Source organism: Neofelis nebulosa, chromosome 1 (assembly GCF_028018385.1).
Source record: "Neofelis nebulosa isolate mNeoNeb1 chromosome 1, mNeoNeb1.pri, whole genome shotgun sequence".
In the NCBI taxonomy this organism is placed as follows: Eukaryota; Metazoa; Chordata; class Mammalia; order Carnivora; family Felidae; genus Neofelis; species Neofelis nebulosa.
In genome coordinates this window covers 171,684,914-171,702,872 of record NC_080782.1, presented here as the reverse complement: position 1 = coordinate 171,702,872, position 17,959 = coordinate 171,684,914, and the positions used below count along the sequence as shown (strand labels likewise).

The window sequence follows — 17,959 nt, the reverse complement described above, 5'->3', positions numbered from 1 at the left end:
AATCAGATTGTAGTTGGTATCAATGTGATACCCAAGACCATTTCTATGGTATGTGATCTTGGGAGAAAGTACTTACCCAGTCTAAGACTCAGTTTTGTCACGCATAACATAGGGGTAATGATAGTATTTTTCCTAAATAGGTGTATTGTACAGATTGACTGAGATAATATGTGTAAGATCTTAGCATCATATGTGGGTCTTAAAAAATATTCACTATTCATTCTTTTCCCATTTCCCTTTTCCTACTCCTCTATCTTTATGTTGGGAAGGCATTTTCATGGCATAATGTAAACATAGTTTAGGGGACAAAACACTTTATTTTATGAGACATTTTAGATAAATGATTTCAATTATTAAAGTCACTCAGTAAGGGAACCATCACTATGCTCTGTATGAATTTTCTCGTCACAGTTGTGTTCACAGAACTAGAGATATTACTGAAGACTCTTCCATCTGACTAGTGTCATAATCATGTGCTCAGGGCAAATATGAACTCTTTGAGGGAATAATCTATGTGTCCAGTATCTCGGAAAATGCCTGGCGCATAGAAGATGCAGCAGAAGTATTTCTTGAATGAGCAAGTCCTTTCCTTCCAGAAGAAAATCCAGCTAATGTCATTTGAAATCTATTTCCTAACAAATGTGTTCTGATTTTATTTATATTTAAGTAGTATAGCAATTGTATTTGTAGTCAATAAAAATGATTCTCTTAGAGAAAAAATAACCCCACATATGTCATTAAATAGACTTAAAATTTTTTTGGAGTAAGTAGCATTCAACTAAAGGCTATTCCTTAGACTTTAAAGAATTATTAATATGAGTGCACGGCAAGGAAGATTTGGTTGTAGATCCAAATATCAGAATTCAAATACTATGCTAGACTGATATTTCAAAAAAGGTTATAAAGACACTTCCTAACTAGTGAATTACTGATGGAAAACCACAAAGGGATGGAATATTCTAAAGTAATATAAAATGTTTAATTATTTTTTTCTGACATTTCTCTATGCATTCAGCCTAGCAGGAATGATAATGCATTTTTGCTCAATTTCAGGGCTCTGAATTAGAGAAATCTCAGTAGAGGCAGCGACGCTTTTGAAAGCACACTGCTATTTGTTTTGATATCTTCTGATGTAGTGAAAAGGTCACTGCTTTTTGAGGGAAGCTTTCTTTAGTGGAGCTGAACAGTACAGACGAAGTCAAAACAGAGTGAATTTAACAGCAACCTTGGATTTTACAGTTTAGGTGGTGGAACATCCTCTTTCTTGCAATCCTTTCCAGATAAGTCTTGAAAATAAAGAGAGTGTGAGAGAGAGAGAGAGAGAGAGAGAGAGAGAGAATACAGATGCCCATTTGTGCCCAGTGAATCCCCTGCAGGCAAGCAAGGGACCGTATTCTCAAGTTCTGTAAAAATGCCCCACTTCTGTCTCTTTCACAGAGTTCCCACAAATATGGAGAAGTTCCTTTCTATTTCTTACAACATAGATTAATTTTCAAAAATACTACCTAGGAGAACACAAATGAAAAAATTAGAGATGACTATGCGGAGACGGCACTGGTGACTCCAATGATTCAAATACCTCAGACTCTGGGCCCCTTTCTCTCTGACTTTTCCCTTTGTCGGCTTGAATTTCCTGTTCATAGTAAAGGTATAGAGCATACTTTTTTTCTGGAATAACGTGGATCCTGTTTCAAACGGAAACATGGATCCCCTGAGAACTGAGACCCGGGCAGCCCGCAGCTTAATTATCAGTACTAAGAACTCAGGCCTCTCCATCAATATGACTCTACTATTCACTCCAGGAATTTCCTGTCTCAGACTGTAAGGCCGTTAACCAATAAGTAATTTCATTGTTAGCTTCAGGAACTTTCTGAAAATCCATTCGTCTGAGTTATGGGCTAATGGACCAGCCCCTGTCTCTAGATAATATGTCACTCAATTGGTCAAACCAATCACCTAAAAATAATAGGTACTCATCAACACTCAGGCCAAGACCCTGCCCAGCGGGGTCCATCAACCCTAAACATTGTTTTTTTAAATGCTGTTTCTAAAAATTAGTTGTATTGGGGTGCCTGGGTAGCTCAGTTGGTTGGGCGTCCGAATTCGGCTCAGGTCATGATCTTCCAGTCTCTGAGTTCAGGCCCCACGTTGGGCTCTGTGCTGACAGCTCAGAGCCTGGAGCCTGCTTCAGATTCTGTGTCTCCCTCTCTCTCTGCCCCTCCCCCGCTCATGCTCTGTCTCTGTCTCAAAAATAAATAAAAACATTAAAAAATAAAATAAATAAAAATTAGTTGTATTTATTTTTAAAGGTAATACATGTATATGGCTAAAAATCCAAGGGCAGAATAGAATTGATTTCTGGAGTGAAGAGGACAGCAGAAACTCACCACTGATTTCTTTCTTTTCAGAAATCACCCCACATCAGGAAGGAAAGTGAAAAACAGACATGCAAACTCCACTGAACAACTGACAAATGAAAGGTGGAGCCAGAGGGGGTGGAAAGAACACTGGGGCACAGAGTGGCAAAGGGATGTCCTCTCTAAAGTGCCCCACTCCCAGTGCCGCCCTCCCCAGAAAAGTAATGGTTCCTGTCCATAACACGTACTTGTTACTTGTGTATCCGGGAGAGTCCTACACTTTTTTTTTTTTTTTTTAATTGAGGTATATCAGGGCACCTGGGTGGTTCAGTCAGTTGAGTGACTCACTCTTGATTTCTGCTCAGGTCATGATCCCAGGGTTGTGGGATTGAACCCCGTGTCAGGCTCCACGCTGAGCACACAGCCTGCTTAAGATCCTTTCTCAGGGCACCTGGGTAGCTCAGTCGGTTAAGCATCCAACTTCAGCTCAGGTCATGATCTTACGGTTCATGAGTTCGAGCCCCACATAGGGCTACGCACTGACAGTGCAGAGCCTGCTTGGGATTCTCTCTCTCCCTCTCTCTCTGCCCCTCCCCTGCTCCTCTCTCTCAAAAAATAAACTTTAAAAAAGAGAAAAAAGATTCTCTCTCTCTCCCTCTGCCCCTCTCTTCCACTTGCATTCTTTCTCTAAAATAAAAAAAATAAAAATAAACGAGGTATAATTGACATATAATGTTGTATTAGCTTATAGCACACATTACAGCATTACAAAATAATGATTCAATGTTTTGTATATATTGTGAAACTGTCTAAACTCTTACATCAAGAATTCTGCCCAGTATCAATCACTAACTACACTTAAACCCAAACCCCAAACCCTACAAATATCCACTCCTGACCTATGTCTTGTGAGGTATTATTAAGAGTGTTGCAGTGGGAGTCTGCCTCACTGTGATGAGTATTAAATTTTGCTCTGATTGACCAACAGATTATTCAGGTGACCATTTGGGGCAGTCTATGCTGCAAAGGCAGCAGGTAAGTGAGTGGCTTAAGGTTATGGAGGAGCAGAGCCAGATGCTGGTCCAGGCCTTGTGACACCAAGTCTAGTAGCTTACGTTAGAATTAGGTGGACCCTGAGGATCACCTCCTGCAATCTTTAAATTCCTGGAAAATCAGGGATTTAAATAATTAACCTGTTTACACAGCCTGGTCTTGAGATACCTTACATCAGGGATTTGTTTTGTATTATTTTCCCCAAATATTTGTTATTTTTAAAAGTTATTTCTAAGACACTAATATTTCATGGTATCTTCTTAAATCACACTGGATTTAAAGTTTATGTGACTTATCTCTCTGTGCACCCAAATCAGCACAAATGCCCACCTGTTGCCAAAATGATTTGGCTGAGGTCTTCTTTCTGTGTCTTCCTATAACCTTCTGCCTACCTCCCTGAAGAGGAACCTCTTAGATGAAACTAAGGACAATAAGGCTATGAAAATAGAAGACTTAGGAAAATCGAGAGTGACAGAGCACTAAAACAAGTCTCTGCTGCACTTCTTTTCTGTTGTATCAAGGCAGACCCATCCATTAAGATACAGCATCTGTACCTCCTTGTCCTTTCCTTCTTTCAAAGCCTCCTTCCAAAATGCAAAGGGTCACGGGAGTGGCCATTTTTCCCCCCAGCTTTACTGAGGGATACTTGGCAAATAACGTTGTGTAAATATAAGGTATACAACATGATTTGACGTACGTATATATTGTGAAGTGATCGCCACCAATAAAGTTAGTTAACACATTCATCTGCTGCCATAATATAGGGTAGGCCTATTTAATTGCTTACCCTGAAGTGGCTGCAAATGTTTTCCTTTTCTTTCTTTTTAACTTCTCTTGTCCCTTCTTCTTTGTTTTTCTTTCCATTTGTTGTTGTTGTTCATTGAAAAATAGCACAGAAAAATGCCCATGGACCCATAGGTATTGACCCAATCAGTTCTTGACTTTCTTACATTATAATGCAGGTAGGATATATTATTATTATCATCGTCATCATCATTACTACTACTATACAATTAATGAAAAAAGGTAAATACACCCAAAGAAACTGTCAGTTTGACATCTCGCCCTTAATTCTTGCAGAGACTAATGTAGCACCAACAAGGAAAACATTTTCACAGAAAAAGAGCTAAATGGCGTTTCTAAAGATCAAATTTGTATTCTTAAAAAAGTCTTCATTTTTTTCTAATTGTAGCCTCTTATTCCTGAGATTGACCAGGTAGCAGCTCTGGCAGCCTACAGTTGCCTCTCAGTTTGTAGTATGCTGGGCTGTAGTAAAATGCTACTGGGTCTGGGTGTTCCTCAAATTACACAATTATTAGGCAAGACTGAAGGTGTCCCTATTCCCTAATAGTCTTAAAAATTTGGCTCAGATAACTCCACCAATATTCTCTTTTTAAAACCACTTCTGCACATTTAAAAATCAACAGCTAAATCCCTCCCTGCAATGTTATTTAGCGGTAAAGGATGTGATTTCTAGCACAATTACATCTGTGCTTTAATATGACTTTGAGAAAACACCAGAGAGTTCTATCCATCCAGTAAATTCACTTTTATGATATTGAGCACCATGATGTCAGCTTTCATAATCAAGCAGATGAGCCAAATCTGTCAGAAAAATTCTGACTTTATTTTTCAACTCATATAACATGTTATTATTATTATTATTATTGTTATTATCATTGCTACTATATTATGAGTGAAAAAAGGTAAGTGCACCCAAAGAAACTATCAGTTTGACGTATTGACCTTAATTCTTATAACGTCTGTGTTATTTCTTTTTTTATTTATTTATTTATTTATTTATTTATTTATTTTTTAATATATGAAATTTACTGTCAAATTGGTTTCCATACAACACCCAGTGCTCATCCCAAAAGGTGCCCTCCTCAATACCCATCACCCACCCTGCCCTCCCTCCCACCCCCCATCAACCCTCAGTTTGTTCCCAGTTTTTAACAGTCTCTTATGCTTTGGCTCTCTCCCACTCTAACCTCTTTTTTTTTTTTTTTTTTTTTTTTTTCCCTTCCCCTCCCCCATGGGTTTCTGTTACGTTTCTCAGGATCCACATAAGAGTGAAACCATATGGTATCTGTCTTTCTCTGTATGGCTTATTTCACTTAGCATCACACTCTCCAGTTCCATCCACGTTGCTACAAAAGGCCATATTTCATTCTTTCTCATTGCCACGTAGTATTCCATTGTGTATATAAACCACAATTTCTTTATCCATTCATCAGTTGATGGACATTTAGGCTCTTTCCATAATTTGGCGATTGTTGAGAGTGCTGCTATAAACATTGGGGTACAAGTGCCCCTATGCATCAGTACTCCTGTATCCCTTGGATAAATTCCTAGCAGTGCTATTGCTGGGTCATAGGGTAGGTCTATTTTTAATTTTCTGAGGAACCTCCACACTGCTTTCCAGAGCGGCTGCACCAATTTGCATTCCCACCAACAGTGCAAGAGGGTTCCCGTCTCTCCACATCCTCTCCAGCATCTATAGTCTCCTGATTTCTTCATTTTGGCCACTCTGACTGGCGTGAGGTGGTATCTGAGTGTGGTTTTGATTTGTATTTCCCTGATGAGGAGCGACGTTGAACATCTTTTCATGTGCCTGTTGGCCATCCGGATGTCTTCTTTAGAGAAGTGTCTATTCATGTTTTCTGCCCATTTCTTCACTGGGTTATTTGTTTTTCGGGTGTGGAGTTTGATGAGCTCTTTATAGATTTTGGATACTAGCCCTTTGTCCGATGTGTCATTTGCAAATATCTTTTCCCATTCCGTTGGTTGCCTTTTAGTTTTGTTGGTTGTTTCCTTTGCTGTGCAGAAGCTTTTTATCTTCATAAGGTCCCAGTAATTCACTTTTGCTTTTAATTCCCTTGCCTTTGGCGATGTGCCGAGTAAGAGATTGCTACGGCTGAGGTCAGAGAGGTCTTTTCCTGCTTTCTCCTCTAAGGTTTTGATGGTTTCCTGTCTCACATTCAGGTCCTTTATCCATTTTGAGTTTATTTTTGTGAATGGTGTGAGAAAGTGGTCTAGTTTCAACCTTCTGCATGTTGCTGTCCAGTTCTCCCAGCACCATTTGTTAAAGAGACTGTCTTTTTTCCATTGGATGTTCTTTCCTGCTTTGTCAAAAATGAGTTGGCCATACGTTTGTGGGTCTAGTTCTGGGGTTTCTATTCTATTCCATTGGTCTATGTGTCTGTTTTTATGCCAATACCATGCTGTCTTGATGATGACAGCTTTGTAGTAGAGGCTAAAGTCTGGGATTGTGATGCCTCCTGCTTTGGTCTTCTTCTTCAAAATTACTTTGGCTATTCGGGGCCTTTTGTGGTTCCATATGAATTTTAGGATTGCTTGTTCTAGTTTCGAGAAGAATGCTGGTGCAATTTTGATTGGGATTGCATTGAATGTGTAGATAGCTTTGGGTAGTATTGACATTTTGACAATATTTATTCTTCCAATCCATGAGCAGGGAATGTCTTTCCATTTCTTTATATCTTCTTCAATTACCTGCATAAGCTTTCTATAGTTTTCAGCATACAGATCTTTTACATCTTTGGTTAGATTTATTCCTAGGTATTTTATGCTTCTTGGTGCAATTGTGAATGGGATCAGTTTCTTTATTTGTCTTTCTGTTGTTTCATTGTTAGTGTATAAGAATGCAACTGATTTCTGTACATTGATTTTGTATCTGGCAACTTTGCTGAATTCATGTATCAGTTCTAGCAGACTTTTGGTGGAGTCTATCGGATTTTCCATGTATAATATCATGTCATCTGCAAAAAGCGAAAGCTTGACTTCATCTTTGCCAATTTGGATGCCTTTGATTTCCTTTTGTTGTCTGATTGCTGATGCTAGAACTTCCAGCACTATATTAAACAGCAGCGGGGAGAGTGGGCATCCCTGTCGTGTTCCTGATCTCAGGGAAAAAGCTCTCAGTTTTTCCCCATTGAGGATGATGTTAGCTGTGGGCTTTTCATAAATGGCTTTTATGATCTTTAAGTATGTTCCTTCTATCCCGACTTTCTCAAGGGTTTTTATTAAGAAAGGGTGCTGGATTTTGTCAAAGGCCTTTTCTGCATCGATTGACAGGATCATATGGTTCTTCTCTTTTTTTTTGTTAATGTGATGTATCACGTTGATCGATTTGCGAATGTTGAACCAGCCCTGCATCCCAGGAATGAATCCCACTTGATCATGGTGAATAATTCTTTTTATATGCTGTTGAATTCGATTTGCTAGTATCTTATTGAGAATTTTTGCATCCATATTCATCAGGGATATTGGCCTGTAGTTCTCTTTTTTTACTGGGTCTCTGTCTGGTTTAGGAATCAAAGTAATACTGGCTTCATAGAATGAGTCTGGAAGTTTTCCTTCCCTTTCTATTTCTTGGAATAGCTTGAGAAGGATAGGTATTATCTCTGCTTTAAACGTCTGGTAGAACTCCCCTGGGAAGCCATCTGGTCCTGGACTCTTATTTGTTGGGAGATTTTTGATAACCGATTCAATTTCTTCGCTGGTTATGGGTCTGTTCAAGCTTTCTATTTCCTCCTGATTGAGTTTTGGAAGAGTGTGGGTGTTTAGGAATTTGTCCATTTCTTCCAGGTTGTCCAATTTGTTGGCATATAATTTTTCATAGTATTCCCTGATAATTGTTTGTATCTCTGAGGGATTGGTTGTAATCATTCCATTTTCATTCATGATTTTATCTATTTGGGTCATCTCCCTTTTCTTTTTGAGAAGCCTGGCTAGAGGTTTGTCAATTTTGTTTATTTTTTCAAAAAACCAACTCTTGGTTTCGTTGATCTGCTCTACAGTTTTTTTAGATTCTATATTGTTTATTTCTGCTCTGATCTTTATGATTTCTCTTCTTCTGCTGGGTTTAGGCTGCCTTTGCTGTTCTGCTTCTATTTCCTTTAGGTGTGCTGTTAGATTTTGTATTTGGGATTTTTCTTGTTTCTTGAGATAGGCCTGGATTGCAATGTATTTTCCTCTCAGGACTGCCTTCGCTGCGTCCCAAAGAGTTTGGATTGTTGTATTTTCGTTTTCGTTTGTTTCCATATATTTTTTAATTTCTTCTCTAATTGCCTGGTTGACCCACTCATTCGTTAGTAGGGTGTTCTTTAACCTCCATGCTTTTGGAGGTTTTCCAGACTTTTTCCTGTGGTTGATTTCAAGCTTCATAGCATTGTGGTCTGAAAGTATGCATGGTATAATTTCAATTCTTGGAAACTTATGAAGGGCTGTTTTGTGACCCAGTATATGATCTATCTTGGAGAATGTTCCATGTGCACTCGAGAAGAAAGTATATTCTGTTGCTTTGGGATGCAGAGTTCTAAATATATCTGTCAAGTCCATCTGATCCAATGTATCATTCAGGGCCCTTGTTTCTTTATTGACTGTGTGTCTAGATGATCTATCCATTTCTGTAAGTGGTGTGTTAAAGTCCCCTGCAATGACCACATTCTTATCAATAAGGTTGCTTATGTTTATGAGTAACTGTTTTATATATCTGGGGGCTCCGGTATTTGGCGCATAGACATTTATAATTGTTAGCTCTTCCTGATGGATAGACCCTGTAATTATTATATAATGCCCTTCTTCATCTCTTGTTACAGCCTTTAATTTAAAGTCTAGTTTGTCTGATATAAGTATGGCTACTCCAGCTTTCTTTTGGCTTCCAGTAGCATGATAAATAGTTCTCCATCCCCTCACTCTCAATCTAAAGGTGTCCTCAGATCTAAAATGAGTCTCTTGTAGACAGCAAATAGATGGGTCTTGTTTTTTTATCCATTCTGATACCCTATGTCTTTTGGTTGGCGCATTTAATCCATTTACATTCAGTGTTATTATAGAAAGATACGGGTTTAGAGTCATTGTGATGTCTGTATGTTTTATGCTTGTAGTGATGTCTCTGGTACTTTGTCTCACAGGATCCCCCTTAGGATCTCTTGTAGGGCTGGTTTCGTGGTGACAAATTCCTTCAGTTTTTGTTTGTTTGGGAAGACCTTTATCTCTCCTTCTATTCTAAATGACAGACTTGCTGGATAAAGGATTCTCGGCTGCATATTTTTTCTGTTTAGCACACTGAAGATATCGTGCCAAGCCTTTCTGGCCTGCCAAGTTTCAAAGGAGAGATCAGTCACGAGTCTTATAGGTCTCCCTTTATATGTGAGGGCACGTTTATCCCTTGCTGCTTTCAGAATTTTCTCTTTATCCTTGTATTTTGCCAGTTTCACTATGATATGTCGTGCAGAAGATCGATTCAAGTTACGTCTGAAGGGAGTTCTCTGTGCCTCTTGGATTTCAATGCCTTTTTCCTTCCCCAGTTCAGGGAAGTTCTCAGCTATAATTTCTTCAAGTACCCCTTCAGCACCTTTCCCTCTCTCTTCCTCCTCTGGGATACCAATTATGCGTATATTATTTCTTTTTAGTGTATCACTTAGTTCTCTAATTTTCCCCTCATACTCCTGGATTTTTTTATCTCTCTTTCTTTCAGCTTCCTCTTTCTCCATAACTTTATCTTCTAGTTCACCTATTCTCTCCTCTGCCTCTTCAATCCGAGCCGTCGTGGTTTCCATTTTGTTTTGCATTTCGTTTAAAGCGTTTTTCAGGTCCTCGTGACTGTTCCTTAGTCCCTTGATCTCTGTAGCAAGAGATTCTCTGCTGTCCTGTATACTGTTTTCAAGCCCAGCGATTAATTTTATGACTATTATTCTAAATTCACTTTCTGTTATATTATTTAAATCCTTTTTGATCAGTTCATTAGCTGTTGTTATTTCCTGGAGATTCTTCTGAGGGGAATTCTTCCGTTTGGTCATTTTGGACAGTCCCTGGAGTGGTGAGGACCCGCAGGGCACTTCCCCCGTGCTGTGGTGTATAACTGGAGTTGGTGGGCGGGGCCGCAGTCCGACCTGATGTCTGCCCCCAGCCCACCGCTGGGGCCACAGTCAGACTGGTGTGTGCCTTCTCTTCCCCTCTCCTAGGGGCGGGATTCACTGTGGGGTGGTGTGGCCCGTCTGGCCTACTTGCACACTGCCAGGCTTGTGGTGCTGGGGAGCTGGCGTATTAGCTGGGGTGGGTAGGCAAGGTGCACGGGGGCGGGAGGGGCAGGCTTAGCTCGCTTCTCCTTAGGTGATCCACTTCAGGAGGGGCCCTGTGGCAGCGGGAGGGAGTCAGATCCGCTGCCGGAGGTTTGGCTCCGCAGAAGCACAGAGTTGGGTGTTTGCGCGGAGCGAGCAAGTTCCCTGGCAGGAACTGGTTCTCTTTGGGATTTTGGCTGGGGGATGGGCGGGGGAGATGGCGCTGGCGAGCGCCTTTGTTCCCCGCCAAGCTGAGCTCTGCCGTCCGGGGGCTCAGCAGCTCTCCCTCCCTTTGTCCTCCAGCCTTCCCGCTTTCTGAGCAGAGCTGTTAACTTCTGACCTCCCAGACGCTAAGTCGCGCTTGCTGTCGGAACACAGTCCGTCCGGCCCCTCCGCTTTTGCCAGCCCGACTCGGGGGCTCTGCTTGGCCCGCGAGCCGCCCCTCCGCCCCGGCTCCCTCCCGCCAGTCCGTGGAGCGCGCACCGCCTCGCCGCCCTTCCTACCCTCTTCCGTGGGCCTCTCGTCTGCGCTCGGCTCCGGAGACTCCGTTCTGCTAATCCTCTGGCGGTTTTCTGGGTTCTTTAGGCAGGTGTAGGTGGAATCTAAGTGATCAGCAGGACGCGCGGTGAGCCCAGCGTCCTCCTACGCCGCCATCTTCCGGAACTCCACGTCTGTGTTATTTCTAACGCCTAACCCTAAGGTAGATGAATTCTTGGAAGGAGGTTTTCCAAAAACTTGTCACCTAGATAGACAATAAGCTGTTGCCCAATGGGATCCCCTTTCTGGAGAAACTTGCGTGGGAACAATCACTGTGTTTGGCAACCCAGATCAATACGCACCATAGCTTCACCTTCCTTGTGCATGAATTACAGTCTCACTGTGTTTTTTTTTTTTTTTTTGTAAACTGGGAGCAGGTGAATAAGGAAAAGGTAGTGGAAAAGAAAAACTGGAAGACCAAATTTAAGAAAATTCACAGAGAGGTGAGGCTCTGGAAGTGACTTCTTCCAGGGATGCCTGTCTGCCTGTGCTCTGAAGTCTCTGGGAGCCCCAGGGTACATTCAGGAAGGTAGTTATTCTGGGTAGGTGAGTAATGTCATTTTGGTTCCTAATTTGGTAAGTAGACTCTGAATACAGGCTCAGAGTATTACAATCCCCTCGTGGGTCCTTTGGATTGGAGGCTGAATTCTCTTCCCCGTCAGTGCAAGGCATGGTCTGTCTTGTGTGAACAGAGGAGCATCTTCAAGACGCTAGGGATTGATCCTGCCAGGAATTCGTCTAGTATAGTAGTTACAGCTTGATAAAGACCCTGGAGTACCATGCAGCATTCAAGGCCGGCCTCCCATGACGTTATCTGATGGCAATGCCAGGATTGAGCCAATTGGACTCAAACTGAAATTGGGACGCAGGTTGTTAGAGATTTGCTGAGAAAGCTTTCCTTTCTCTATTTAACCAGACCTTTTATGATCATCTCATCATATTTTGTGGTGATAATACATAATAAGCCCAGAAATGATTGTTCTCCTCTCATAAAATGCACTGCAGCACATACTCATATCTGCGCGAACTGTCAGCAGATAAAAGACTGAATACCAGAATACTGTCTTGACTAGTTACTAGGATTGTTTTTGGCACACAAATTTCAAGTACTTTTATAAACTCAAAATAGTGTCTCAAACCATATATATTAGCCTTATTTCCTCATTACAGTCATCCAAGTTGTGATATACACTCCGGCAAAAACTCTTTAATGACCATTCCTAGAACAAAGGTAGACTAGAAGACGGTCTAACTCCTTCCTCTCAGCATAAGTTGGGAAGGGTCTTCCCAGTATAAATTCATCCATTCACCTTGTCAGCCATTCTCCTTCTAGCCTCCAGTATTTAGTTGTATTGTTACATGTGTCTGTGTAATATGTGCGCCATAAATAGCATTCCTAATGCTCGTGCATTGTTATAAAGATCATGCTCTTTCACGTTACGACACAGTCTTGTAAAATACTCTTAAGCAGCTAACCTGATTTTCCTTTCTGGTACTTCATCAAGGCAGGTTTAAGAAACCACTGTTGAAATTACACATTTTCATAAGCATTTTAAAATGGATATGCTTTTGATTCTTATAGGTTTTAAATACATTTACACTTAATAGGTTAATAAATCATAATTACTTCTAAAAAGCTTACCATTTCCCCCTTAGATTGTGATTTGTCCCTTATATATCACAAAAGAAATAAAACATGGAAGAATAAAAGTAAGTTATAGTCATCTTTTTGTAAATGTTCATACTTAACGATTTATGTGTATGGGCATGAAAAGAAAAATGCATGACTGAGCTAATAAAATATTATTTTTCCAGGAAAGATATAAATGATGTATTTGACATTACTTGTAACTACATAGTTACCCAGACCTACTTTCTAGCAGAAAGTGTATATTGATACTCAGAAAATTAGTTCATTAAAGAGAAAAGAGTTTTTTTGCTGGATATAATCCCACTAGGGTTAAATATGTATCAGTGTTTAATGGTGTTACCTTAAGATTTTAGTGACTGCAGTCTCTTTTTCTAGAAGATTCCTTGCCCTGATGCTGAAGACAGACTTGCGAAGCTGAAAAATTGTAAGTGTGGGTTATTAGTTTTGGAATGTGAAGGGATAATATACTGACAAATAATTACATACATTATATAGAGAACAGTATTAAAACATCAAACATAATTTTTTTTTTACTGACACATCATTATATGAGTGATTCTATTCTTTAATTTTACCTTCTATTTTTACTTTTATTTGGGCAGAAATGCAAACAAGCTTGTGGGGCCACACGTCACAACTATGGTGGTGATACATTGGCTGTGCTCATTAGTAATAATGTCTTACATCTGAATAGGCTTTTCAGTATCCAGAGAATGTAGCATTGAGACAAATATTGGACTGCTTCTTGCTATCGTCCAGCAAACTGTTCTCTAATCCACTTTACACCTGTTTCAGGTTCTTTTATTTTTTTAATGTTTATTTATTTTTGACACACACACACACACACACACACACACATACACATACACACATGCACAGAGTGTAAACAGGGGAGGGGCAGAGAGAGAGAGGGAGACACAGAATCCAAAGCAGGTTTCAGGCTCCAAGCTGTCAGCACAGAGTCTGACATGGGGCTCGAACCCATGAACTGTGAGATCAGGACCTGAACCAAAGTCAGATGGTTAACTGACTGAGCCACCCAGGCATCCCCTGTTTCAGGGTCTTAGCCTGTGACTTGGTACTAATCTGAACGATGAGTTCAGGAGTTGCTTTGCCCACTGACATGGAGACAAATGAGATGAGCTTTCAAGGTTGCTTCCTAGTTAGCAATGATGAAATTATTCCAGGGAAAAGCACTAAGATAAACAAAATCCTGGAGGCTGCCTATAAAACAGAAGATTCCTCAAACTCAGCTCTGTCCTGCCTGATAGTTGCAGAAGTCAGAGGGGTGACAGGTGCGCAGGAAACTCAAGTGGGCAATCAGAGGGCAGAGAAAGAACAGGGAAGCATGCCAACCTAGGCAGATTCATAATAACAAATAACTAGGAAGGGTAACTCCAATAGTCAGACCAGAGATAACACTTGGACAACGTCCTGCTCATCTTTTTTGTTTTTTTCATCTTTTTAAACATTTATTTATTTTCAAGAGACAGAGAGAGACAGAGTGCGAGTGGGGGAGGGGCAGAGAGAGAGGGAGACACAGAATCCGAAGCAGGCTCCAGGCTCTGAGCTGTCAGCACAGAACCCGACACGGGGCTCAAACCCACCAACTATGAGATCATGATCTGAGCTGAAGTCGGACAACCAACTGACTGAGCCACCCAGGTGCCCCACGACCTACTCATCTTGATCAGTAGATCAGGTTAGATTTTCTAAGCACTTAGTATGATATTAGTGACTATTAGAGATACAGCTTACCCACAAATCAGAATTGTTTACCTGAATCCAAAAGCCTAGTTACAAAGGCAAGGCTATCATGCATGAGGTTACCAGTAAAAAGTAGACAGTAAGGTGCTGGCTGCTGTGTCCAGCAGAAAAGATGAGCAGGCTGCACGATTCGGGTGGGCACAAATAGCTGTATCTGAAATAGCAAAGATGTCACTGAAGAAGTGGACACTGCACTAGGCCTTGAAGGATGGTTCAGATTTTCATAGCAAAGGAGGCTGTGAGCAAAGGACTGCAGTTGGAAATGCATGCGTGGGGCAAAGAGATCCAGCACAGATGATATGCTTACGTGCTGAGCTTGGTGGAAGAAACACTGTAAGGCATACTGTGTTTCCAACAGATTTGAGGGAGGAAAAAAAATGAGCAGGAGACAGAACAACTCTGTATCCAGTAAAAACAGACTGTCTAATTTCTTTTAAACAACATAGTGACTTCAGGTACAAAGTCACAGAGCTCCATTCTACAACAAACAAGCCTATAAACAAATACTGTATTGTCGACCGACATGTCCATATGGCCACAGCTGGAGAGGAAGTGACAGGCACAAACTGGTCTTTTTAGCCACACCTGACAACCTAGATAACACCATATCCAGCAATATAATTTTTGTATTTCACAGCAGATCTGCAATAAAGGGAAAGATCATTGAACACATTGGCAATTTCCCTCATATGAAGAAAGATGGAGCACTCATATATTTTCAATAATGAAAAACTGAATTGGTTTTTTTACTCATCAGAACTCATGGAAGAATAAGTTAATGTACACACAAGGAAATAAGGGTGAATGCCATTTTTTTCAGAAGTTACATTTTTAGGGTAGTGCACGGAAGGCTGTTTACCATGATGGATCCTAAAACTTTCTTAAATCTCCTCCCTTCCCCTTGTGAGGTGACTTTGGGCATGGATTTAACCTCCTAGAGCTGACAGTCTATCTCCCAAGGAATGTTATTTAAAGTCATTTGCAGAGACAGAAGGGTCTCATCATGGTGGTGCTTTTGTCCTTTGGTTCCTAAGCACACACATTGTCATGGGAAAGGCCCGGGCTACGGAGGCCCCGAGACTGCAGGTTTGGGGAGAGGTCTGGACCCCACTCCCCTTATTTCATCTCTGAAGGACACTGACATGCCTTAGTCATCTTTCCCTTAGTGAAGGTGATGGTCTGAATTCAGTCACCTACCTACTGCCCCGTAATTGAGCAGCTGACACTTAACACAGAGTTCTTCATGTTAGAAAAAAACCTTTGCAGAAACTGGGGATAATATTTATTATATTGATTCCAAAATTATTTCTGTGCCGTCTAAGATTGCTAAAGGGCTGCTGGATCTCCTTTGTCCTAAACCCGAACTAGTTAAAGTAAAATACACTATTAATCTGTACGAGGAACTTCCTGAGAACTGATTCTTTAACAGCAGAGGTAGCAAAAGAATAAATACTCTAATAGAAGAACTTCAGATTCAGCCTCAGGATCTACTGATTGATCGATTGGCTGATTTTTTAAGTAAGCTCTATGCCCAACATAGGGCTCAAACTCATGACCCTGAGGTCAAGAGTCCCATGCTGCACCCACTGAGCCAGCCAGCCAGCCAGCCAGCTACCTCTAGCTTCAGGATGTTTTCAAAGAAGAAACATTGGCATCTACATCTATCTGTCATCTATCTATATCTATATCTAAACATATATGATACGTATTTAGTTATATATTTTAACGGTTCTTTTTTCTAGTAAATAAAGAAAGCCTATAGTGATTATCTAGTACCCCCCCCCCCCACCTTTTTGTTATTTCTGTAGTAGAGCTTTGCACATTTTTTTTTTTTTTCTGCAAAGGACACTGTCTGCTAGTCCCAAGTACTCAGAGCTATGCTGCTCTGCAGTGCCCTCTTCTGGCTCCAAAAGATACTGACAGTCACCTGAAATGATCAAAATAAGGAATACAGAAATCAATTTCAGGATAAGTAATTTTAGACCTGAAGTTTAAATTACAGGTAAGGCAGGTGCCAGTAAATGTTTCTTCTGGATGTAAACACATCAAACATGTAGGACTTAAAGGGAAGGGTATGGATGACATTACACGGAGTCTGCACTGAAGAAAATAAAAGATTAGTTGAAAAAGCCCTTTTTGGTGGTTTTCTTTTGTTTGTAAATCTAATACATCCAACTCCAGAAGACAAACATTCTCTGACTGAATTATCAAAAATACATTTAAACATTCAAACAAGAGACACCTGGGTGGCTCAGTCAGTTGAGTATCCAACTCTTGATTTCGGCTCAGGTCATGGTCTTAGGGTTTGTGAGTTCGAGCCCCACATTGGGCTCTGCACTGCACTGATAGTGTGGAGCCTGCTTGGGATTCTCTCTCTCTCCCTCTCTTTTTCTGCCCCTCTTGTGCATGCACTCTTTCTTTCTCTCAAAATAAATAAACTTAACAAAAATTAAATGTTCAAGCAGCACAGAGATTTTTTTTGTCTTAAAATTTTAATTTAAAAGGTATTTTCAGAACTATGCACTTTAACGTGAAATTTAGGAGGTTCAAATTTGCAGTTATTTGTGGTTGAATAATTCGGAGCTGAAGGACACAGCAATGGATGGATCTCGCTGATTTTCTGGCAATTTCTTTAACATCTTTTAATCTACAGGTACACCTCCTGCCTGCCGCCCCCCTCCCCCAACCATAGTTGAAGGACCGGGGGCATGTCACCTGGAGCTTCCAGGAGTGTGGATTTTCCCAAGTGCACATTCATGCCATAGTTCACATGCTCCTCTGTCTTCTATGACTCTTGTAAATTGGTAGTTGGACCCAGAGTCTCATCTGGCTCATACTTGATGGTTTTGGCAAGACCACAGGTGGTGGTGTAGCTTTTCATCAGAAGGCACACAATGATTGTTCCTCTTTTTGTGATGTTAGTAGTATTGATGTCTATTGTTTAGATCGTTGATTCATTCAGTTTCTAAAATTGACACTTCTTTCTCATTTATTAGTTGGAACACGTTTATAATGAAGTACTTCCTCTCATGCACTATTTGGTTACTCATTAGTACAGTTCATATGGAAAAGGCAAAGTAGATGTTGATTCTTTACCTTTACTTATTCATTTTTTATGTAATTAATTGGTTTTCTATCATCCTCTGAAGGTGACCAATTAGTAGTTTCAAAATGTCATTATTGGGGCACCTGGGTGGCTCCATCAGTTAAGCGTCCAACTTCGGCTCAGGTCATGATCTCGCAGTTTTTGAGTTCGAGCCCTGCATCGGGCTGTGTGCTGACAGCTCAGAGCCTGGAGCCTGCCTCAGATTCTGTGTCTCCCTTTCCCTCTGCCCCTCCCCTGCTCACGCTCTGACTCTCTCTGACTTTCAATAATAAATAAACATTAAAAATTTCTTTTTAAAAATAAAAAAAATTAAAATGTCATTATTGACTTAAGGACTTAAATATATTTGGTTTCAATCCATTACAATCATTATCCTCATCTGAAGTCAAAGAGCATTGGGAGA

The 17,959-nt window shown here is 40.6% G+C and overlaps 1 protein-coding gene across 8 annotated transcripts in view; it reads right to left on the bottom strand.

The window, feature by feature from the left end:
• NALCN (sodium leak channel, non-selective) overlaps nucleotides 1–17,959 on the bottom strand; it is a 333,612-nt gene that overhangs the window by 62,079 nt on the left and 253,574 nt on the right. For all 8 annotated transcript variants that reach the window (XM_058743569.1, XM_058743534.1, XM_058743516.1 and 5 more), the window contains one exon: nucleotides 13,024–13,097. In XM_058743569.1, coding sequence (XP_058599552.1) covers nucleotides 13,024–13,097 — 74 coding nt within the window. The remainder of the gene's footprint in view (nucleotides 1–13,023; nucleotides 13,098–17,959) is intronic.